This window comes from Microtus oregoni, unplaced genomic scaffold, assembly GCF_018167655.1.
Source record: "Microtus oregoni isolate MIOR12 unplaced genomic scaffold, Mior012 000048F_ref0000485, whole genome shotgun sequence".
Classification (NCBI taxonomy): Eukaryota; Metazoa; Chordata; class Mammalia; order Rodentia; family Cricetidae; genus Microtus; species Microtus oregoni.
Genome location: NW_024543222.1, coordinates 3,614,937 through 3,639,369, shown reverse-complemented (window position 1 = coordinate 3,639,369; position 24,433 = coordinate 3,614,937). Strand labels below are relative to the sequence as shown.

Genomic DNA, 24,433 nt, shown 5'->3' with positions numbered 1-24,433 from the left:
AACCCGGTCTTGAAAAACCAAAAAAGCAACAGAGTGTTAAAGGGATGGGATGGAGAGCGAGCAAACACTTGAGCTGGGTTCTGATGGGATGGGGAGTGCGCACACACACACACACTTGAGCTGGGTCCCGAAACCAACTCTGATCCCCCCATTACCTTTTGCTTCTGAGCTATAGCAAAGATAATTTTGAAAAAAAAAAAAATAGAGAGAGAGAGAAACTTTTTTCCTCCAAACATCTTAAGCCTTGTTGCAGCACACAATTATCAGAGTCTGCCGAGTGACTGCTTGCACATTTGGAGTAAGAGGAGCAAGTCAGTCAGGTATCAGATCAAAGAGCTACCCCACTAATCAAACTAAAGGTGCCTGATGCCAAAGCCTATGTCACCAAAGTAAACCCGAAGGCTCTGGTCTCCACACCATCACATACAGTTGTTCACTGCATCTAGACTTCAGTTAACACAAGCCCTGTCCTACCCATCCTGCTGGAACACCTAGCTCTCCTTTTACGAAGAGGTCGTGAAGGCAACAGTATCCATTTATTTAAAAATAGCTGAACAGCCCAAAGAGCCTACAGCTGATTCTTAGCCATTCATACTATTCAGAATTTTCTTCTGTTTATAGGTGAAGATGTGGGGCCGGAGAGATGGCTCAGAGGTTAAGAGCACTCACTGCCTGCTCTTCCAGAGGTCCTGAGTTCAATTCCCAGCAACTACATGGTGGCTCACAACCATCTGTAATGAGATCTGGTGCCCTTTTCTGGCGTGCGGGCAGACATGCAGACAGAATACTGAGAATACTATACATAATAAATAAATCTATAAAAAAAAAAAAGCGAGGCCACAGAATGAATCTTACGGGGAAGCTCCAGGCCCGGGTGCACAGTAGCATTCTTGACCATGGGGGGCGAGTGTCGACCATCATCCATGTCCAGCTCCGTGCACTGAGCTTCTCCGTGGATCACGGCCAGCCCCAGGCGCAGTCTCTCAGCATAGGACTGAGCCCTGAGGAAGACAACAGTTGGCAATGGTAACCCCGGTGAGAACACACAGCCCCTGGTGCCACTGCAGCAATTCCCAGGACAAACCACAGTCATCTTTGAGGGGACACAGAATAACCCTAAAATAAACAGCGCCAGGACTACTGCTGGGTTCTGGGTAATTCGGGTTTCTTCTCCCCAATATTCTACGAAGTCATTTCTAGAACTTTGTTCAAACGATGTTTCAAAATCAATGCCAGGCTGGGGTCGTGGCTTAGTTGGCAGAGTCCTCATTTAGCATGACTGAGGTTCTGGGTCTGATTCCCTGCACTACGTAAACCAAGCAGCGTGAGGCAGAGGCAAAAGAATCAGAATTTCAAGGTCACCCTTCAGCTATGAAGGAAACCTAAAGCAGCCCGGGATACATGCCCGATAAATTGCCTAAAAAACCACCTAGGACCACTGCCCAAAAGCATTCCTGGCCTCACTCGTTTCCATTACCCCCCAGAGGAGAACAGTAACTCTGCGCTCAGGTACAGTCTGGGGCGCTGAGACGAAGCTGCAGGGACGATCCGACAGTGGGGTGGGAAATGGGAACCCATGAACCTTCCCTGGTCACACTGAGAGCTCTGGCTTCCCAAACTAATTCTAACTTTAGAAGTAGCCACAGGGGTCAGAAATGACTGGGGTGATTACCTTTTTGCAGCATCAGGAGACTTAGCTACAATGACTGCATTTCTGTAATTTGGAATCTAGATTTGGAGGAAAAATAAAAAAGTACTGAAACATTATTTAAAAAAATAAAACCACTTAAATCTGGATGCTTGCTCAGGACCTCTAAGAACCCACGCCAGCAATCGGTGTGCTAGCGTTCATGCTGACTGTCATCATCACCAACTCATCGCTGCAAAAGCACTGACTGCTACATCAGGACAAAACTGCTAAAGCCCTCATTCTAGAAAACACACGCGTGAAGGGGCTCAGAGGGCCTGTTCTTTTTAATGTCTGAAGACATGGCCCTCCGTGCCTAGATGCCCTCTGGCTGTGGCAGGCCCTGAGCCTCGGAGAGCTCCTGGGATGTGCCTTCAAAAGCGAGATCTGAGGCCAGGGGAAACTAAATAGCATGTCTTTGAGGACATGGGGTCTGCTGGAGGCTCCTCACTTCTTCCTGGATATACTGAAGCAGGAAAGGTGAGGCTCTAAGGTTGTCCACGGGAAAGCTGAAAAAGCCTTGTATTTCCTTTTGGTGAAGATCCATAGTGATAATGTGAGTTAAACCTGAAATTTTAAAACAAAAAATTACAAAGTTCTCCCCTACAAGTTAACGGCCACAGTGGACATAAACTAGGAGTTCAGTTTCTGCTTCCTACCAGAAGCCTGAAGGCAGGGCTACTGGGAACCAGGGACACAAGCTCTACTGTCAGTCTAAGGAACAGCATGGAGTAGAGTGACCAAGAGCTACAGCAAAAGGGTGTGCTCGCTGCACTATCCTCAGTGCGGTCAAAAGAGAGAAGGAAGAACGAAATCAAATACGAATACGGAGCAAATGTGAGACAGCAGAGAAATAAGACAGCCTCGCCCTCAGCAAAGAATCTAAACCAACGGCTGGAGACCATGGCTACCTCAGAAACAAGCAAAGGAACAAGAGACTCGGCACAAGTGCAGGACATGGAGAAGCCCAGTGCCTCTCTACGATGGAAGGATGTGTGAGGGCGTTCTACAGACACACTGCATGCTGTCAAAGGTCACTGCTCTCCCGGACCACAGAAGCAGTACTGTTCAGACAGCAGACAGGGGAACCTCAGCCACTGTCCAGTGTTACTCTGTCTGCTCTACAGGCAGGAAGTGTGCACTGCTCTACACGGGGAACAGAGTGGGAAGGCTACCCAGGACATAAGTGTGAGCTGGGGAGGGGAGAGGAGACACTGACAGAAAGTCTCTTCAATTAACCTCCAACTGAGGCAAACAAAGAGTCGGCCTGAAGCATGAGGTCACAAGAATGACAAGCCTGCCAGTTAAAATACAGATGACGGCCAAGTAACACAAACAGGTCAGAGAAAATGCTAAAGCAGCGCCTGCTAGAGACAGAGGGGAACCAAGAATATGCCCCTCCGAACAACAAGACAGGAAACAAGGTGTCATTAGCGAGTCTGTAGGGAAACAGGTCCCAAACCAGACACGGAGGTGGAACCTGACCTGCGGGAGGGAGGGGCTACATCTAGCGCTGGGACCCCAGGCCTCTGGTCACACTCACCGGCTTTCGCCAGCATGGAAGCCAGGAGCTTGCACACGATGGAGCCCCTCTTCCTCATCTTGCTTTGCTTGCTGTAGGGGAAGTAGGGGATGACACCGATGATGTTTCTGGCACAGGCGGTCTTCAGTGCATAGGCCATAATCAGTAACTCCATCACGGCTGTGTTCACATCTCTAAAACATAAAAATAACCCTGGAGTAAAATCTACACATTAACAACCAGCAGGGCCCCAGCATCTGGGGGACGGGCACTCCACCCTTATGCTGGCTGCAATGACGACCCTTTTCAGCTGGGTCAGGTGGAGTTCTCAGCTGTGGTCACTCACACCTGCAGCAGCGACCCGGCTCTGGCTCTCATCTCTGCCTGTCTCTTCTACACGTCAGTAACCATAGCACTTGACACCTGCTGGTACTCAGTCAAGAATTCAGACGTAGGCCATAGCTGTCATTAACAGAAAGCATTTTGTCTTTCTCACAGGAAAGGTGGAAAGGAGTGGGGAAGTCTTGGAACTTTTCACAACCCCCCTTTCCTTTCTTCCTCTGGCATATTCCTGAGAAAGACAAGAGAAGGAAACCTGACCCTGAAGCGTGTCTGAGAAAGGTCACTCTGCAGAGGTGATGGACTTTTCTTGTCCCTATTCTCTGACTCTCGGGCAGACACCACCTCCTTCTCAAATCCCTGTTCTCTGGGACTGCAGACTTTTCAGGTGCAGGTCTGGAGCGGACAGGGAGGAGGCAGGCTGCCCACATAAAGACAGTGCAATCTACCATCCCCCTGCTGCGGAATCCAATGCAGCCACTGAATCTGCAGGACAGTTAGGCTCTTCCCATCTCTTCTCCCTCCCTGATACAGGGTCTGTCTAGGTTGCTGGGCAGACCTGGAGGCCACTGTGCTGAGCAGGCTGGCCGCCTCTCTTGACAGCAGCTGCAAGGACGTCCTCTTACTGACAGCTTTGTCCTCCAATATTAAACTCAAGAAATGCCCAACCTCGAAGGGCACTATGTTAGAAATAAGATCATCACAAACTCCAGAGACTAGGGAGAACAAGGCAGTTCTTAGACCCAGTTCTGATTCTGAGCCAGGCATGGTGTGCACATTTGAGTTCCAGCAATGGGAGGGAGAGGCAGTGGATCTTTGTGAGTTCCACAGCTTGTCCACAGAGAATTCTCGGACAACCAGGGTACATGCTGAAACCCTGGCCTGGCCAACAAAACAAAACAAAACAACAACGAAAAAACAAAATTAAAAAAAAAATAAAAGAGTTCTGCAGAAAAGGACACAGGCATAGGAGAAAGGCAAAGACAATGTATGTGCTGATTTGTCCCAGATGGTGGTGTTTTTTTGTTTTGAGACAGGGTTTCTCTGTGTAGCCCTGGCTGTCCTGGAACTCACTCTGTAGACCAGGCTGGCCTCAAACTCAAGAGATCCACCTGCCTCTACCTTCCAACTGCTGGGAGGTGTGCACTGCCACCACCTAGAGCAAGACAGCATTAAAAAAAAAAAAAATCCCTCAATAGAGAGAAATTTTCTGTCATTTTTTCCATAGGCTGGGACTTGCCCCCTCCCCAGATTTCCTACCCTACTTTCAGGACTCAAAGTTTTATCTAATAAATAAGTTGGGACTTGAAACTGCCCTGCCTGTCACTTTGACCCTGAACATGGTCACACAGCGAACTACCTGTAACTCAAGTTCGAAACAAGCAGCTACCAAAGACACTGAGTGCTTCCTGCTTCTAACTCCCATCAACTGTCAGACACAGCCCACACTGACAACAACCCCAACGATCCACTCCTCCCATTTGTCATAACCACTTATTTTAGGTAGGGCTGCTTTTACTGCTGTCAAGAGACACCATGACCAAGGGTGACAAGAAAACATTTAATTGGGGGGACTCAGTTTCAGAGGTTCAATCTACATCTTGATGAGAAAGCAAGAGGAAGGTCACTGTCACTGGGCAGTATCCTGGGCATAGGAAACCTCCAAGTCCACCCCACACTGACACACCTAACAAGGCCACACCTCCTAATAGTGCGACTGCCTATGAACTTATGGGGGCCAGTTACATTCAAACCACCTCATCGCTATAGGAATCTTTGATTAAAAAACCTCTCTTGCCGGGGGTGGTGGGTGGTAGGTGGCACACTCAGGAGGCAGAGGCAGGTGAAATCTCTGTGAGTTCAAGGCCACCCTAGACTACACAGCAAGCTCTAGGACAGGCTCCAAAGCTACACAGAGAAACCCTGTCTTGAAAAAAAATAAACATCTTTCCGACTCAGCAGTAAAAGTGTATAACGTCCTTGTAGATCCTGAGTGTAGGGTCTCCCACACAATCCCCCGTGCGATCCAATGCCAACAGCAATGGCAGCTGTCTGAAGGTGAACCAGGAGACACACAGGCCATGTCTGGTTCAGCAACGGTAGCTGTCTGAGGGTGAACCAGGAGATACACAGGCCATGTCTGGTCAAGTGATGACGGGAGGAGACCTGCCAGGACAAGATTTCCAAACCTCTTCTGAGCTGGAGGGCTACAAGAAACATCAACTGCACCAACAGCGAAGACGCACACCAGGCAGCGTCACTGTCCTTTGTGAGCAACTGCAAGGCAGGTTTCTGCATTTGCCTGATAAACAGGATGCCCGCAAGTAAGAGGATAAACTTAAAAGGTTATAAATAAAAAGCTTTTAGCTTTTTTTCTTAACTCTGGAAAAAAAAAAAAAGATCCAATGCCCTGTCAGGTCTGAGGGCACTTGCGCACAAATACGCAATAATAAACCTGAAACACGGAACACTTCTCTCAGAGTACAAGTATGTACAACTGACTTACAGGCTCATCTTCAAGACAACCAGGGGCTCCACCTGGACCCCTGGTTGAGTCCCCTTCCTTGACAGTTCTTTCTTTCCAAGGGAACAGTGTTAAGGCTAGCAGGAAGGATCAGAAGACAGTCTTGGTACAACCAACAAAAAGCAACCAAACACTTTCCAGGCACTTGGGAATTCCTACCATTGGGCTAATTTTAGTTCAACCATCAATTATGCATGGAGCAACCTGAGTTTATCGCTCGGTGAGGCTGGGGACAAACAGCCAAGAGGCAGCCCATCTTGGGAGAAGATCAGAGCACACGACCACTCTTGCCATAGGCATTTACCCTAAGCAGCGTATGTAATTCAAGTAGCAATGCTCCTCATCCAAAATTATACCTCCATACTTATTCTTCCCTTACCAACATTATATACACCGAACCTCAACAAGAACCCAAGCAGAGCTGGAAGAAGATAAAGTATAGCTGGCCTTGTTATAGCATGTGCTATACACATCGGCCTGATGCCATGGGTTCTGCAGAGCACTAAGGGAAGGGCCAGCCAATAAGAACTGACCTTGAGATCCCAGAATTCACCATTTCCTACATAATAATCTTACTTTCCATTTTTCCTCTTCCCAGTAACATACCAAAACATTCCCCACCATGGTTGAGCGTGGTGACGTGGCTCTCTCAAAGCCAGCTCTCAGGCAGAAGGAGGAGGATTTCTGTGAGTCTGGGGGCAGCCTAGGCTACACAGTGGGCTCCAAGCACCCAAGGCTACAGAGACCCTGTCTCAAAAACAGAACAAAAAGAGTAATATCCTCAAGTCCTCAACCTGTATCATCAGGAAAGCGACAATGGAGCCTTTATCTTGCTGGCTTTATCCACTGCTGAGACATGAGACAAACCGAACACAGGCAGTTGTTTTGTGGCTATCAGGGTTTAGAGGACTTGGCAGGCAGCCTCTGCTTTGTCTGTTAGGAATGTTCCAAGCTCATCCTGCTGGTTCTTGTAGTCACATGTGTAAGTAGGACACGCTTAACTGTCTCACCAACAGTCTGTCTCTCTTTAGGGTAATTATACTTCACATTTTGGACCTGAAAAAGCACTAGTCCCACCCCACCTCACCAACTATCTATAGCAAGCAAGTCCTATGTGGTTTCTACTCAATTGTTTTTTCCTGATTTTACGAGACAGAGTTTCTCTGTAGCTTTTGGAGCCTGTCCTGGAACTAGCTCTTGTAGACCAGGCTGGCCACAATTCTACTTAATTTTTAGAATATTATTTGTGTGTGTGTGCGTATGCAGACCCACACATCTTATCACCCATGTAGAGATCCATTATGCAGGGTCCAGACTGCTGTCAGGCTTGGTGGAAGGGACTCACTGACCTATCTTGCCCTCTACATGGTGTTTTGTTTTTGTTTTTCGAGACAGGGTTTCTTTGTGTAACAGCCCTGATTGTCCTAAAACTCACTTTGTAGACCGGGTTGGCCTTGAACTCACAGAGATCCTCCTGCCCCTACCTGATGAGTGATGGGATTAGGTGGTGGTAAAGTGCAGCTGTGAAGCCTGAGGACCTGAGCTCAACCCCCAGGATGCACACAACAGCACAGAGAACCCCCAAGAGTCAGCATCTAACATCACACGCACGCTGTGGTGCATGTGTGCACACACAGTGGCGCATGCCTTTAATCCCAGCACTCGGGAGGCAGAGGCAGGTGGATCTCTGTGAGCTCAAGACCAGCCTGGTCTACAAAAGCTAGTTCCAGGACAGGCTCCAAAACCACAGAGAAACCCTGTCTCGAAAAACCAAAAAAGACATGGGGGGTTGGGAGAAGACAGGAAATACCTGGAGAGGTTGGGTTTTGCCTTGACATTGCCTAACAAATACAAGAGAACTGTGACTTTTAAATCCCCAAATCTATCTCCTCAAGATAGGCTCACATCTGTACCCAAGCTCCTCCTTCAAGGACAGTCTGGGCTATAAACAAAAGACACTGGGTTTAAATAAAATTCTTCTGGCTGTTCACCCAGACTTGGCCAGCCTGAGACCTGTGCCAGCTGTTTGTTATCTGATCCTGCTGCTGTCTTCTGTCACGGTCCCAGGGTCACTCCATGGTCACTCCACAAGCCTGGCTTAAATATTTGTTCTGAGCACTCTTGGCTTCCGTGAGAGGCTAAGAACAAAAACTGTGTCATGGCAAACCTCCACCCACAAAGGACCTGGGCAGTGCTCTCCCACACTGAGACCAGCACCTGGATGGTGACCCCCAGGGAAGGACCAAGTAGGACGTGCAGCTCAGTGCTGGAGACTTTGCCTTAGATGCACAAAAGGAAATAAAATTTGAAAATACTGAGGGTTTTTATTTTTTTGCCCACTGACAGAGGACTGTGTCACTGACAATGACACTTAAGAATAACCTGGCTACTGAGGGAACTTCAGGGGCTGGAGAGATAGCTCAATGGTCTTCCAGAAGACCCAGGTTCAGTTCCCAGCACCCACACAGCAGCTCACAACTGCTGGAACTCTGGTTCCAGGGGATCTAATATTCTCTTCTGACCTCAGTGGGCACCAGGCACACATGTGGTACTGTAGGGATAAGTCCTTAGGGGGCATGTTCGCCTAGGGCTAATGTTTACCTATAAATCTGGCGAGCCTGCTCCCAGCCATCCCTTCTGCTTTCCTGGTCTCCGCGGGAATGGTGGTTCTGTAAGTCTATTTCTCCATTAAAGACTGTATATATTTTTACAATCTGTCTGCATTCATTTACGCCGTTACATTTTGGCGTCCAACGTCGGGCTATTTTGCCCCCGCCCTGGCATGGGGGGCGCAAGCTCGATCTTTCCCAGCTTTTGCGAGCAAGATTAGCTACTGGAGCTCAGGAAGTGCAATTGGACTCAAGCGAGTAGCCCCCTAGCTAACACAGGACGCTCCTGGGTGCCGTTTTTTTAGTTGTGACTCGAGATACACTCGGCCACACACGCCCATTCCGCCCCGCCTGCTCGCAGGAGCAATTAACCCCTCCCTGCTTGCCTTGGCTAAGTTTGCAGCGGAACCCCGCTGCCTGAATTAGCGGAAGCTCAAGTACCTGCGGTTTTGCAACAAAAGCCGCCACAGCAGCAGATTTGGTCTGATACAAAGTGACCCCTTCCGCGACCACTCTAACTCCTCAGGCAGAACAATAACTTTCGGTTTTGAGTTGTTTCTACCAGCTCTCCACGTGGACTCAAGTGCATTTCTTTCACCACCACTGGCAGGAACCGGTCATTGCAGGTAAAAAATTTTCTTTTATAAATAAAATGTCTGAAAACGTTACCATTCAAGACTTTTAACAGTTTTTTTGATTGTACCATGTGGGAGATTTTACAAGAGGTGTCTGTCACCCCACATCTATGGATCCTTCTGGGATTCGTAGTTTTCCTTGGCACTATATGGTTTGATAATAGAAATATGATAAAGTCTTTACGAGACGAATCCAGGATTCTTAAGGCAGAGGTTGAACACTTAAAAACAATTGAGAATGACAACAATCTTCTCAAGAATCAGTTTGAAGTTCTCCAGGAAGAGAACAGATCTTTGTTTAACATGACTCGAACAACTGAGCAAAATTTAGAAAAGGTACAGGCTGATATTAAGGAGAAATTCATTACTATGGAAGAGGGAACAGCTGATTTGGATCGTAAGCTTCAGTCACTTTCTGTAGAAACTGAAACATTAACTGAGAGAATCAAAACTGCTGAATGTGACAATCGGATTTTGTCTAAAGCTTATGACAGATTGGCAGAAAGATTGTCAATACAAGAAGGCACAGTTTATGCCATAAAAATTATGTCCAAAGATGAGATGTTATCTCTAATGGACAAATTTCATACTTTAGAATCCTCAATGAAGGCTTTGGAACATAATTCTGGACAGGAGATTCAGACATTGCAGAAGGCAATGGTGAATAGAATTGAAAAGATGGAGGAATTTCTAAATTCTGATGAAGAAGAGCAAAGGATAGAAAGGCAAATTTTTAACTACATCTGTGGGTAAATCTCTCCGGGACAATTTCCACAAAGCTCTACCTACAGCTCTACCTGCCTTTCCAGTAATAACAACAGAGAAGGTGATTGGTTCCAGAAACCCTAGGGTCATCAAGGAAGATACATGGGAGCCTGTCCATATGAATGATCTCAAAGAAATTAAACAGGCTGTCATGACTTTTGGGATGCACGCCTCTTTTGTTAAAGAGATGCTAAAATCTTGGGCCATGACAAGCAGAGCAACCCCCTCGGACTGGCTCCAGCTGAGCCAGTACTTGAGAGTGGACCACAATTGAAATGGAAATGCTTATCCAGGCAAGAGGCTAGACTTTTAGAACAGCAGGAAAAAGCAAAGGGAATTGACATTTCCCTAGATAAAATTCTAGGTGAAGGGCTCTTTTCCGACCCTCAGGAACAAGCTAATTTGGATGAAAACACACTCTCCATGTGTACTACAGCAGCCTTAAGGGCGGCATTTTAAATGTTTTAATAACTTAGAGCTTTTCATGACAATGAGACACTCTGCTCCTGGCAGTACCAATCTACTTCAAGAGGAAGATGGGCATCGAAGAGGATCCTTATGGAGTTTGATAACCATTTGGGCAAGAAACGGCTCTTGCCTGGACTATTGCATAAACTGGACACAGAGAACCCTCAGAGAGAGGAGTGCTGAACTTGCCTAAAGGTGAGATGATCTATTGGGGTTCCTGATTCATGAAAGAGCCTGCGAGACATTCTGCAGGACACAGCAGATAGTGACTGAACTGCCTTTGAAATTTCCTGCTTCATGAAAAAGTCTGCTGGATACTATGGGCCTGTAGGCCGAAGATGGATGCCCGAATAGTACAGAGAAACTTTGGGTGACTGTCAAGGCAGTGAGATATATCTGTCATTTCTAGAGTTTGAAAGTTGCTTATTTCTTGCTTGCTTAGGTAATATTGTATCTTTCTGGAGTCTTTGAAGGAGTTGAAGAATAGTTAGTTATAGTTTTTCTTAGTTATGATAAAGATAAAATAGATGTAAATATTGTAATTTTTACTTGATAACTGTTTTGTTATATGTAATTTTGCTATGTTAAAGTTAAAGCCTTCCTTTTTTTTTTTGTTTAAACAGAAAAAGGAGAGTTTGAAAGTTGCTTATTTCTTGCTTGCTTAGGTAATATTGTATCTTTCTGGAGTCTTTGAAGGAGTTGAAGAATAGTTAGTTATAGTTTTTCTTAGTTATGATAAAGATAAAATAGATGTAAATATTGTAATTTTTACTTGATAACTGTTTTGTTATATGTAATTTTGCTATGTTAAAGTTAAAGCCTTCCTTTTTTTTTTGTTTAAACAGAAAAAGGGGAAATGATGGAGGAAGGGTCCTTGTTGTTAATGTTTAAATTTCCCATAACAAACAACAACTTTCCCTACAGTAATCTTTAAAGTTTCCAGGATGAAGATGGGGCCCCACGACATCAACTCAATCTGGTTTTTATGATGTCATGAATATTTTTTTAATCGCTAAAATTAGACCTGTTTTTTGGTACCAACTACATGAGACAATTTCGAATGGTGCACATTTTTTGATAACACTCTGGCCGGATCTTCTCAAAACGCTCAGAGACTATATAATTTTCTTAGGTCAAAGGTTAATTTGGGAATTTTACCATCATTTGCTTTCACAGGAGCCCTAAGAAGAATGTCGCCCCATGTCAGCTAGAAGCAATCTTAGAGGATGACGTCCCCTCTCCCAACAGAGTTTGATCTCAGCATTAGGGACATCTTTTAGTGGTTGGTTTAGGGTTGAGAGGATGGGGAGATATTTTATGGAATTAGGGGTATTTTCAAAAAAAAAAAGGGGGGGGCGGGGGATTAACTGGTTTGATGGGATGATTGGTATTTGTGAATTACTGTTTTTAGAAAATTGTATTGGTACTGTTTCCTGCATATTGATATATTGAATATTGAATGTGAGTGTCCTACCTCTATTTTTGTATAAGAGTATGCTTATAACTTTGTCTATATTGTATTGATACATCTACCATATTAAAATGTACATTTCTACCTCTGATACTATTTATATAATAACATTGTTTACATTTGATATGTAATGACATTGTTTACAGTTGAAGATCATTGTCTTTATATATTGCACGGTTGTTTATTCTTTTAGTCTTCAAGTTAGCTAGGTATTGAGAATTATATGTTTGTCATATTTATTTTTAGGTTAATCAGGTCTTTTAGATACATAGAGATTATATTTAGTATAGATAGTATAATCTTCAGCCTCTTCAAAGAGCTGTAGAAAATGGCCTTTAATCTAACCTAGAATTCTGTGCCAAAGAGACACAATTACTCCTGGCAACACCACTCTACTCCTGAGAGAACGTTGAGCACCAAAGACACTCCACTGGGACCTTGTCTTCTTGGCAGAACTGGCCTTTGGGTTAAGAAAAGCCCATACCTCAACTTCTGACAATGAAACAGGATTGTCTTATCCTGCCAAGACAGGGTAGGATAGTTCTAAGAAAGTTCCTTGCCTTTAATAATGGTATGTCAGTTATGTTAGGCCTTAGCCAAAGTTGGTTGACTCAACATTGCAAACGAGATTTTGGGTGATTGCCCAGGTAGTCAGTTGTCTCTGTCAATTGTTGCACATTTTGGATATATCTCGTTTGTTAAGTAATATTTATTCCCTTCTCAGATCTTTGACGGATTATATAATTGTAGTTACTCTCTACATTATTTAGACTCCTTGAGATAGAATGTTTAGCAAAACTTTTGTTCTCAATATTGTTTGTTATATTTATTGTTATTATTGTATATAGTTGTATTTGGTTTAGTTCTGTCTTATTTAGACAAAAGGGGGAGATGTAGGGATAAGTCCAGCCCCTTAGGGGGCGTGTTCGCCTCAGGCTAATGTTTACCTATAAATCTGGCAAGCCTGCTCCCAGCCGCCCCTTCTGCTTTCCTGGTCTCCACGGGAATGGTGGTTCTGTAAATCTATTTCCCCATTAAAACTGTATATATTTTTACAATCTGTCTGCATTCATTTACGCCGTTACATGGTACACAGCAAAAACACCCATATGCATAAATAATAGTAATAACAAATGATTTCAAAATATATAGAATCCGGGCTGGAGAGATGGCTCAGTGGTTAAGAGCATTGCCTGCTCTTCCAAAGGTCCTGAGTTCAATTCCCAGCAACCACATGGTGGCTCACAACCATCTGTAAAGACGTCTGGCGCCCTCAACTGGCCTTCAGGCATACAGACAGAATATTGTATACATAATAAATAAATAAATATATATAAAAAAAAAAGAGTCAGAGTTTGCCCTGGCAGGACAGCCCAGAAAGCCGGCATTTAAAAAAAAAACAAAAACAAAATATATAGAATCCAAAATTTTGAGTCAGTACGAGGAAGGCACATGCCTAATTTAGGAGGATCACTGCTTTCTGCTGTGGTTGTTTTGTTGAGACAGGGTCCCACTATAGCCACCCTAGAACTCACTATGCAGACCAACCAGGCTGGCCTCAGCCTCCTGAGTGCTTGGGTTAAAGGCTTGAACCGCCACATGCACAGACACACAAACACACATAAATTAAAAAGTAATTCTTAGAACCAAGCTGGCGCCTGCGCCTCCTGACTGCACCTGCAGTGTGACTTGCAGCCTGAGGCTCCCAGTGCCACGATGCTCTGCATCGTCCAGCTAATGCTTAACGTGTTCTGACACAGCAACGAGAAACTAACACAAAATAGTCTCGGGAACTGCGTCATGCAAGCCTCCTGTGGGCTTGGTGGAATAAGGCTTGTAATAAACATTTAGGAAGCGAAGAACAAGAAGTCAGAAGCTTGAGGCCAGCTTGGGCTAAGGAGTGACACTGTCTCCGAAAAACAAAGTTGTTTTGCTGGCCTGGTGATACACACCTCCATCCTAGGTCTCAGGAGGTTGTGGGGAACAACTCAAGCTGGAAGCTAGCCTGCGCTGCATATCAAGATCCTATTTCAGAAATCAGAAGAGACTCAGTCTTGTCAGGTCAATCCTACCATTAAGAAAAGTACTTAGCCAGGCAGTGTGGCACACCTTTAGGCCCCGCACTGGGGAGCCAGAGGCAGGTGGCTCTGAGTTTGAGGCCAGCCTGGTCTACAGACCAAGTTCCAGGATGGCCAGGACTACACAGAGAAACCATCTCGAATAACAAAAACAAGCAAACAATTTTTTTTTAGAAAGAAACGCAGTGGAATAGCCTAGTGAGTCACTGGCTAACATCAAGACTTGAATGTGGCCCCTGGTGGTTAAGGGAAATAAATATCAGAAGATACCTGATGTCAAGAGTCTCGACCATCTGAACACACCATGAAAACCATCTAACAGCTACACTTAAGGGCTGCTCACGGCCAGCACACTAGTCACCCCAAAAGCAGCCAGCATGACTTTCCAGAAGGAAAAAGGAAAGCAAAGCTCCAGTTCCGGCTTCTACTGCAGCCCAAGGCTTAGTGCAGCCAAGATTCCTCAATGTCTGTCTAAGACGCACCCTTGTGCCTCCACAAGCCAGGCAGGGCAGCCAAGAGTGTCTCTTTGCCACCTGGCCCTGTCGAGATGCGGCTCTGTTTTCACCCTCGGACAAGGGCTCCACAGTCAGGCAGTCTAAGGGCCTAGGATTCCATGAAAATTGCTTTCTCTCCTGGAGACTCTTGCACCAGAGAAAGGAGATGACAATGCACCACACTGCTCGCTGCCAAAGGATAAACCCAGAGCAGCCATGGGACCAGGCTCTTAAAGCCGAGGAGGACCTAGGAAACAAAAGCCTCCTAATCACACGCTGTTTGACAAAGGCCTAAGTGAACCAACTATCAGCTCCTCAGGGAAGACATGTCTAGGCAGAGCTTCAGTTACCTGGCTCAGGAGTCAGCTGTCTGGTGGAGACAGGGCTAGAACAGAGACAACATCAGGCGCACATATGTATCATCATCAAAACCCCGCAGTCAGGAGAAAGACAAGGCACTGAGCCTCAGCTAAGACGGCCCTGGGCCTACACCTGGGCCTAGCAGTGTCCAGGAAGACTGCCAAGTGCTTCCGTGCGTCCTCACTGAAGGTCCCTCGTCCAAGGCTGCTAAAGGAGGAAAAGCACAGGACCATAACCCATTTCCCTCAGGTCTTCTCTCTCATATTCCAGATGGTGCTAGGGATGGAACCCAGGACCTTGCACATTCCAGTACTCCACCCTGAGCTATTTCCTTAGTCCCTTCGTTCTCACTTCTAAAGCGCATGTCAAAACCACTGGGGAGGCCGGTGAGAAGGCTCAGTGAGTAAGGATGCTTGCGGCTAGCACTGATGACCCGGGTTAGATCCATCCCAGGACTCCCGAGAGAACAAGAGAAGGTCTTCCTCCACGCTGTTCTCGGCTCTCTTCATGTACACGGCACACAGAACCCTCACCTCCATAACGGTCTTTTTTTTAAAGATGTATTTATTATATATAGTGTTCCTCCCGCATGTACACCTCCATGCCAGAAGAGGACACCAGATCTCATTACAGATGGTTGTGAGCCACCATGTGGTTGCTGGTTCCAGGTTCTCTGGAAAAGCAGCCAGTGTTAACCTCTAAACCAGCCCCCTCCATTAAATAAATGCTAAGAAATTTTTTTTTGCTTTTTTCTAGGACAGGGTCTCACTAGGTAGCCTTGGCTGGCTGGAATTTGCTATGTAGTCCAGACTCATCTGAAACAGAGATCTGCCCATCTCTGCCTCCTGAGTGTTAAGATTACAGGTGTGTGCCACCATGCTTGGCAATTTCATTTACTTTCTGAGGCAGGTCTTACTAAGTTGCCCAGTCTGGCTTTAAACTGGTTCCATAATCTAAGAAGGCCTTGAATTATCCTTCTGCCTTGGTCTCCAGCCAAGCACAAATTTATATTTTAAGACAAAACAGTAACAGAAACCAACCCTGGATTGTTGTTCCCATGAAAAGAAAGTTTCCCAGAGAAAATGGACTCCCCAAGGGGCACCAAGTCTTACCTGGGTATCGTCTGTATAATGAAAATATCTTGGCCACGAACAGACTCTTTGATTTCAACTCTTGTTTCTGAAGGAAAAAAAAAAGTGTTAGAGTTTAAACAGTCCATGGTGCAATAAACAGACAACAGGTAGAATAATAAGGATTCTAAACAGTGCTGCCCCCTGACCCCAGGACAATCCAAGTCTTAGCTAAAATACTCATACACAGAGTGGCCAGGCTGGGGGTAAAAGACAAAAATCAAGAAAAATGTGTCAAATAGTCCAAACCATTCCAAAAGCTATCACCAAACGAAGACATGAATGAGATGTTGAAGGAAGGGGCTGCGACAGGTAACGAAGCCGAAGCTTGACGAGTTAGCTTTCTATACACTCGGGCATCCGTGGCGGGCCTGCGCTGGTCCCGGAGGGGACCGAGACCAATGAGATGGTCCAGCATGCCACAGACAGGTCACCAAGAGCAAGGCAAGAACAGCAGCCTTACAAGAAGCGGGGAGCACTGGAAACGACTGGGGATGCAGAGACTATGAGAAAGGAGATGCACGGGTCAAGAAGCCAGAGGGCCAACAACACAGAGCTTGGTGTGGTGGCACACGCCTTTAATCCCAGTATTAGGGAGTCAAGCAGATCTCTGTAAGCCCAGGCCAGCCTGGTCTACAAAGCAAGTTCTAGAAGAGCTATGTTTGGGAGAAACCCTGTCTCAAAAACAACAGAACAAAACAGAAAGAATCCCCGCTGAAGCTTTTTGAGGGCTGGAGAGATGGCTCAGAGGTTAAAAGCACTGGCTGTTCTTCCAGAGAACCCACGTTCAACTCCCAGCACCCACATGGCAGCTCACAACTGTGTGTTACTACATTTCCTGGGGATCCAACACGCTCACACAGACACCAAGCAGACAAAACACCAATACACATAAAAAATGTGAGACACCCAAAGCTGGGGGTGGGGGAGGCTGCCGGCCGCTGTGAGAAACAAAGGACGGGCAAGGACACAGTGGAAAAAGCACAGAGCTCAGGATGTGACCCACCCGACTGGAGACCAGGGGGTGAGGGGCAGAACCGACTCCACAGGGCCCCAGTCTGTCACTCTGGCCTGTGGTAGCACAAGGCTGAGCATCTTAATCTAAAATCTGAAATCCAAACTATTCCCAAAGCTAAAACCCCTGGGACGTTGTGGACTCGGCGATGCGGCATCTCAGATGTGAAATGCATCGCCACTAGTCTAGATCTGCAGCACTTCCAGTCCCAGCCTTCCAGTGCTAGAGGAGCCAACTGCAGCTGGAGAATATCTGCATCTTAGGGTTGGAATTAGCTGAGTAGTGAACATTTCCCTGGCACGGACAAGGTGAAATCCTGGATTCAATCCCCCACCCCTTACCACCCCCCAAAAAAGATCTGAAAGTATTTTCATAGGAATGGAGTGGGCTAGACAGAGGCTGCTGACACTTGGAACACTTGCTGCAGTCCCAGAGACGAAGAGACCCACAGCAATGACGCAGAGGAAGGAGAGCCTCTTCAGCATCCTCTCATCCTCCAGCCTCCCAACACCCAGCACCCACTGGACAGCCTGAGAGCCGATGCCCTTCACCTCTCCCCCTCTCTCTCTCTCACACACACACAATCTTGAACGAAGAAAGCTGCTTAGAAGCTGGCTGAAGGACACAGGATGCTAGTTAAAATGCATGACTTTCACACATTCTCTTAGTGTGCACTCCTTAAATGTCCATCCAATTGTCCTCTCTTGTCCTGGATCCCCAGATATCATTATGACCCTGGGATTGATTTTGGCTTGGGATGCAGGGCCTTCCTTGGTAAGCCTGACTGATTGCCCCCTGTATAGCCCAGAATGGACTTAAGTTCCTGGCGTTCCTCTTGCTGCAGCCTTTTGAGAGCTGACATCATAGACGTGAGCCACAACACCTGGCTCTTCAATGTCTGTTTCCACTCAAATAAAAGCAGGATGAGGCCAGGTAGTGGTGGTGCACGCATTTAATCTCAGCACTCAGAAGGCAGAGGCAGGCTCATCTCTGAGTTCCAGGGCAGCCTGGTCTATAAAGTGCATTACAGGACAGGCTCAAAGCTACACAAAGAAACCTTATCTTAGACTACCCTCTCCCCAAAAGAAGAGCAGGTTGCCCTGAGGTGTGGAGCTCTCCTGATTATGTAGGACAGTCAGGTACCTTCAAACGTTCATGTTATAATCAGTTTTCCACACAACCCAGAGGGAAGCCAAACGGGGCCACTAACCCAGCATAACAATCCATACATTTGGATTAAAAAAAGAAAACAGGACAGAATTTGAAAGAGAATCATGTGTATGTATGTCTGTGTGTGTACACGCACAGGTAGCCGTGCAGTATGTGTGTGTCTATGTGTGCACGCGCACAGGTGGCCTTGCAGTGTGGGTGTGTGTGTATCTGTGTGTGCACACGCACAGGTGGCCGTGCAGTGTGGGTGTGTGTGTATCTGTGTGCGCACACGCACAGGTGGCCGTGCAGTGTGGGTGTGTGTATGTATATCTGTGTGTGCACGCACACAGGTGGCCGTGCAGTGTGGGTGTGTGTATGTGTATCTGTGTGTGCACACGCACAGGTGGCCGTGCAGTGTGGGTGTGTGTGTATCTGTGTGTGCACACGCACAGGTGGCCGTGCAGTGTGTGTGTATGTATATCTGTGTGTGCACACGCACAGGTGGCCGTGCAGTGTGGGTGTGTGTATGTATATCTGTGTGTGCACACGCACAGGTGGCCGTGCAGTGTGGGTGTGTGTATATCTGTGTGTGCACACGCACAGGTGGCCGTGCAGTGTGGGTGTGTGTATGTATATCTGTGTGCGCACAGGTGGCCGTGCAGTGTGGGTGTGTGTATGTATATCTGTGTGTGCACACACACAGGTGGCCATGCAGTGTGGGTGTGGGTGTCACCATCAGATGTCTTCTCCATCACTTCCACCTTCGTTCTCAGCTCACTGCACTCCTAGGCTGGCTGACCTGTGAGCATCTGCCCCGCCAGCGCTGACATCACAGGTACAAGCACCCCTACTAATCCATCTCCCATCTCCACCCCCACCAAAGAGGAAGTTCAGTCCTGTTCCCAACACCAGACTGCTCATGCTATCATTGATGTCCTGGTGAGACAAGCCTAAGACATATTTACCAAACAGAACCCAGAGTAGAAGACATTCTACACAGCTCTCCTCTACTTGTTACACTGTTATGTGCACCCGAGTGGAAGGAGGGGGCAGCAAGGACAACAGTCAGAATCTAAAGAGACAGGAGGACCAAGGACACAGACCTCTAATGCTGGAAAGTTCACATACATCAGTGAGTACAAGCACTTGTTATGCAAGACTGATGATCTGAGCTCAGTCCCTAACATGCATACACAGGCATGCAAACATAAACATGCGTACACGCAACACACATGCATGGTGACACACAGTGCCTGGTATCCATAACCACAGCACTCCTGTTGTATGTGCAAAGCAGCAGGAACAGTAGGAGACTCGCTTCAACAAAACAGGAAAGAACTGAGCCCCAAAGCTCATCCTGACTTCTGCACATGCACCACACCCAAACCACCACGTGCACTCCACACGTGCACACACGCACACCACCACGTGCACTCACCCCCACACCTGCATACCACCACACATAAACAAAACTTAAAGCGCTATCTACTTGTAAAAATACGCCAGCTTTTGAGGTGTGATGGTTCCACATGGCTAAGACAGGAGGACCCCAAGTTCCAGGCCTGGGTGGCAAATTCTATTGGGCCAAGGAAACAATGCAACAGCATGTTAAAAACAAACAAACAAAACCCATCAAGCTGGGCATGTTGTGGAATATGACTTTAAGATGTGTCACAATTGTTTGTGCTGTGGAATATTCAGTGATGCAAAGATGTGCTGCATTCTTTTATGTTTCGTTTAGCTCTGTGAAGCTGTGTTGCTTTGCCTGCCTAAAACACCTGGTCTAGTAAAGAGCTGAATGGCCAACAGCTAGGCAGGAGAGGGACAGGCGGGGCTGCCAGGCAGAGAGAATAAATAGAAGAAGGAAGAGAAGAGGGAGGCATAAGAGGAAGAGAGGAGGATGCCAAGGGCCAGTCGCCCAACCACCCAGAGGTTTCTGTCCCAGCAGACCCACATCCGTTTAGTCCCAAATAAACACACAAAGGCCTACATTAATTATGAACTGATTAGCCCAGTAGCTCAGGCTTCTTATTAATTCTTACAACTTATATCAACCCATAATTCTTTTTTTTGTTTGTTTGTTTTTTATTTTTCGAGACAGTGATGGAGGAAGGTCATTGGCTAATAAAGGAACTGCCTTGGCCCATTTTATTGGTTAGAAGATAGGTGGGAGGAGTAAACAGAACAGAACGCTGGGAGGAAGAGGAAGTGAGCTCAGACTCCACAGCTCTCTCGGGAGCAGACGCCTCAGAGAGACGCCATGCTCCTGGCTCCTGGGCAGACGCGCGCTATGAAGCTCTGACCCAGGATGGACATAGGCTAGAATCTTCCCGGTAAGACCAGTTCTCACAGATTATTAGAGATGGGTTGATCGGGATATCAGAATTAGCCAGTAAGGGCTAGAACTAAAGAGCCAAGCAGTGTTTAAATGAATACAGTTTGTGTGTTGTTATTTCGGGGCATAAGCTAGCCAGGCGGCTGGGGTGCCAGGGACGCAGCCCCGCCACCCTTATTACTACAAGACAGGGTTTCTCTGTGGCTTTGAAGCCTGTCCTGGAACTAGCTCTTATAGACCAGGCTGGCCTCGAATTCACAAAAATCCACCTGCCTCTGCCTCCCCAGTGCTAGGATTAAGGGTATGTGCCACCACCGCCTGGCTACAACCTATAATTTTTGTGTGTGTCAGCCATATGGCTTGGTACCTTTTTCAGCGATGCAGTCACATCTTGCTTGCTCTGTGTCCGACTTCCTTTGCGTCTGGCTGACGACTGAGCTAATGGGCCCATCAGTTTATAATTAATGTAGACCTCTGTGTGACTTTGGGCTGCAGGACCAGGAGGGACAGAAACTTCAGCAGCCAGCAATGGAATAAGAGGAAAGAAAGGCCTCTAGCACAGAGAAAGGTAAAACTCCAGAGGCAAAAGGTAGAAGGATAATTTGTTAAGAAAAGCTGGCTAAGGGGGTGGTGCATGGCTTTAATACCAGCACTTGGGAGGTAGAGTCAGGTGGATCTCCGTGAGTTTGAGGTCAGCCTGGTCTGCCAAGTGAGTTCCAGGACAGGCTCCAAAGTTACAGAGAAACCCTGTCTTGAGAAAACAAACAAAACAAAAAGCTGGCCAATAAGCCAAGCTAAGGCCAGGCATTCATGAGTAAGAATAAGTCTCTGTGTATTTACCTGGGATTTCGGTGGGGGCCCCCAAAGAGCAGAGAGTAAAAATAAAACCCAACAACAGGTACATGCCCACAATCCCAGACCAAGGAAGGCTAAAACAGGCAGATAAGGAACTCAAAATCATCCTCAGTTCTGTAGCAGGTTCCTGGAGAACCCAGCCTTGACAACAGAGCCCTGAGTCTCAGTAGTTTAAGGCAAAACCTGGTTCCAAGAAAAATGGAGACCACCCAGGCCCCACCCGGGAACAGGTCAATCAAAGAAAATTCCTAAAGTTCCAACCATTGGAGACACCCATCGTTTTTCACCAGGACAGCATGAAACAAATGTCAGCCAATCAGGGGTCCTGAACATTAGAAATCCCTCATCCCCGCCCCCACCTGGGCTACTATAAAAACCCAACCCTAACTGAGCTAAGGGCTCTCTGATCACTGCAATACATTGGACATACGGAGAGACGGGGTTTGCAAACTTGTGTAAGAATGAAGGCTCTCTGCTTTTACAGACAAGACTCGGTCTCCTAGTTGGTTTGGGGGTGACTCCGTGATCTGGGCATAACAGTTCCAAACCAACAAGGGCTGATCCAGCAAGACGGCACAGAAGGTAAAGGCACTCAGTACTGAGGCTGATGACCCGCGTTTGACTCCTAGGCCCCACACGGTAGGGAGAGGGAGCCCAACGCCCATGTGGTATTACTGGAGAAGCAGAAGCAAGAGGATCTTGAGCTGAGGCCTGAATGCCTATCTATCTAATGGAGAAGGAAATGAAGCCAGAGTAGTGGGCATGCTCGCTATCCCAGCACCAGGGAGACGGATCAAGGTCATGCCAGCCTAGGCTATGAGACGCTGCCCAAAGGACAGCAACAAACGCTCAATGGAACAAAAAGACTCTAACTTACCTCCATTGGTCTCCTGGTACACAACAGATTTCCCCAATTCAGCACCAAGACGCCTATTACACAAGAAAAAGGGAGTCGGGTATTAATCAACGCAGCATTCTGGAAGCTGAGGCAGGAGGATTGCTGTAACGTGAAGTCCACCCAGGACTTCACAGCAAAACTCTCTTAAAAAAAAAAAAAAAGGAAAGAGCACAATCATATAAACGCCGCAAAAGCTCTACCGTGTAATAACAGACACTGTGTTTATAACAAGGTTTGTTATACAACTTCAAGGCTTTCTGAACCATTAGCATAACAAAAAAGGCAAACCACTCATTTTTAAAGCCTTCCCTTAGGCTTACTCAAGGCAAGCTCATAACCGAGTAAATATGACCCAAGGTAAACAAACTGAGGCTTCAGAGTGAGCCCCGTGGTTGGCCTTGGCTAGAAAGACCATAAACAGGGCTTAGAAGCAGAAAGCAGGCAGCAGAATGCAGAGTTGCCCTCTGGTACTCTCTTAAACCCACCTCAAAGTCCAAGTGCTAACACAACAGGTGGAGATAAGAATTCCCGACGCGGGAAAATGACCTTAAATGTTCAAAGTCAAGCCATTTAAGCCTGGACAGACAGGTGAGGCCAGCATCCGGAAGGCTAAGGCCAGAAGATAACAGAGGCTGGCCTGGGTCACAATGATCTTATCTCAAAAATCAAAAATTGAGGATGGGTGTGGTGGCATAAGGCCTTTAATCCCACAATTCCTGCTCGCCAGCAAAGGGAGGCAGATAGTTCAAGGCCAGTCGCTCAGAGCCAGACTGAGCAAGCCTCCTCAGCAGGGAACAAAGCCCAAAGAACAAGTTAAACAACGTGGGGACAAACTTGGTTATATATTTCTAAAAAGTTTATTTTAAAAAGGGCCCTTAAGGCGCTTTATAAGAGGGCTCTAGTTTTCTCTAAAGGAGAAAAGGGGTCTTACACCAGACATGTGCTATCGGGGGCCACTGGGAGGCCCCGACCTGCAGGACTCACCTCCAGTATTTCCCACTAAACTCAGGCTCACACTCCCATCCCTGTCCCATAGAATCACCAACATTTTACAAGGTTAGAAAAAACAAAACCAACCAACCAACCACGTCCCTCACCCAGTGTCAGCGAGGTGACGACAGACGACAGGCAAACCCCCCAAGGTCCCCTGAAGTCACACCTGCACACACCCCTAGGCAAAGCCTGCGTGTGTGTGTGTGTGTGTGCGCGCGCGCGTGTGTGCGTGCAACTGATCAACACACTCGGAATCATAGCTCTCCCCGCCCACCCCACTGTAGTTCTGAGCTCCTTCTCCCAGCCCTTCCAACGCCTTCGGTCCGAGGCTCGACCCACCGAGCCGGTCCCGTTAGGGACGGCTGGAAATGGCGACGGTCACCTCCGGGTCTGGGATGGGAGTCGGCCCGAAGCGTCTGCCCCCGGTCCCACCCGAGACCGCCCCGGCTTACTCGGTGATGCGCTTGGCCAGCTCGGTGCAGGCGGCCGTGGAGTTGGCCGAGAAAACTCGGTAGCCGGTGCGGGCGGCGTTCATGGCCGGCGGGGCGGCAGGGCGAGCCCGCGGGAGGCGCAGGACCGAGCACGCGGACAGCGGGGGCGGCAGCAGCAGCCTCCTGGGCATCCTCCGGCCCGAGGCGCGGGGCCGGACGCGGGCGCAGCTGTGACGACGACAGCGGCGACCGGCGCGGGTGCGGGAGGGAGGGGGCGGGACACCCACGCGCAGCCGCCGCCGCCCCCCCCACGCCTCCGCGGAACCCAGGCCGGCGGCTAGAGCGTCCTCGCCGCCGCCATCTCGGAAAAGGGCGGGGATGGCGGCGTCGCCTCGAGAGCCAGTTCTGACGGGTGCGCTACTGGTTCGCGTGGACGCTTGATTTTTGAGTCTCCCGGGACAGGTATTTAACTTCACGGTTTGGGGTGGTGCAACCAGCTTAGTAGAGGCCTCGGACGTTTTCAAAAGTATTTTTTGCCAGGAGTCAAGATGTCCGCTGCAGGGCCCGGAGACAATCTAGCCTGGCGCCTCTATGGTCAATCGGCGCTCGGCTCCCGCCCCTTGCCCGAGTGCACAAGCCGGGCTTTATTTTCGCTGGATTCTGGCAATCGTC

General features: G+C 47.6%; 1 protein-coding gene across 1 annotated transcript in view; it reads right to left on the bottom strand.

The window, feature by feature from the left end:
* Prpsap1 (phosphoribosyl pyrophosphate synthetase associated protein 1) overlaps positions 1-24,197 on the bottom strand; it is a 31,236-nt gene extending 7,039 nt beyond the window's left edge. The window contains exons 1-7 of the mRNA XM_041636172.1: positions 23,783-24,197; positions 22,317-22,369; positions 16,065-16,131; positions 3,231-3,403; positions 2,139-2,254; positions 1,673-1,728; positions 856-1,001 (exon numbers count right to left, since the gene is read on the bottom strand). Coding sequence (XP_041492106.1) covers positions 856-1,001; positions 1,673-1,728; positions 2,139-2,254; positions 3,231-3,403; positions 16,065-16,131; positions 22,317-22,369; positions 23,783-23,952 — 781 coding nt within the window. The 5' untranslated portion in view covers positions 23,953-24,197. The remainder of the gene's footprint in view (positions 1-855; positions 1,002-1,672; positions 1,729-2,138; positions 2,255-3,230; positions 3,404-16,064; positions 16,132-22,316; positions 22,370-23,782) is intronic.
* Positions 24,198-24,433: the final 236 nt, after the last annotated feature.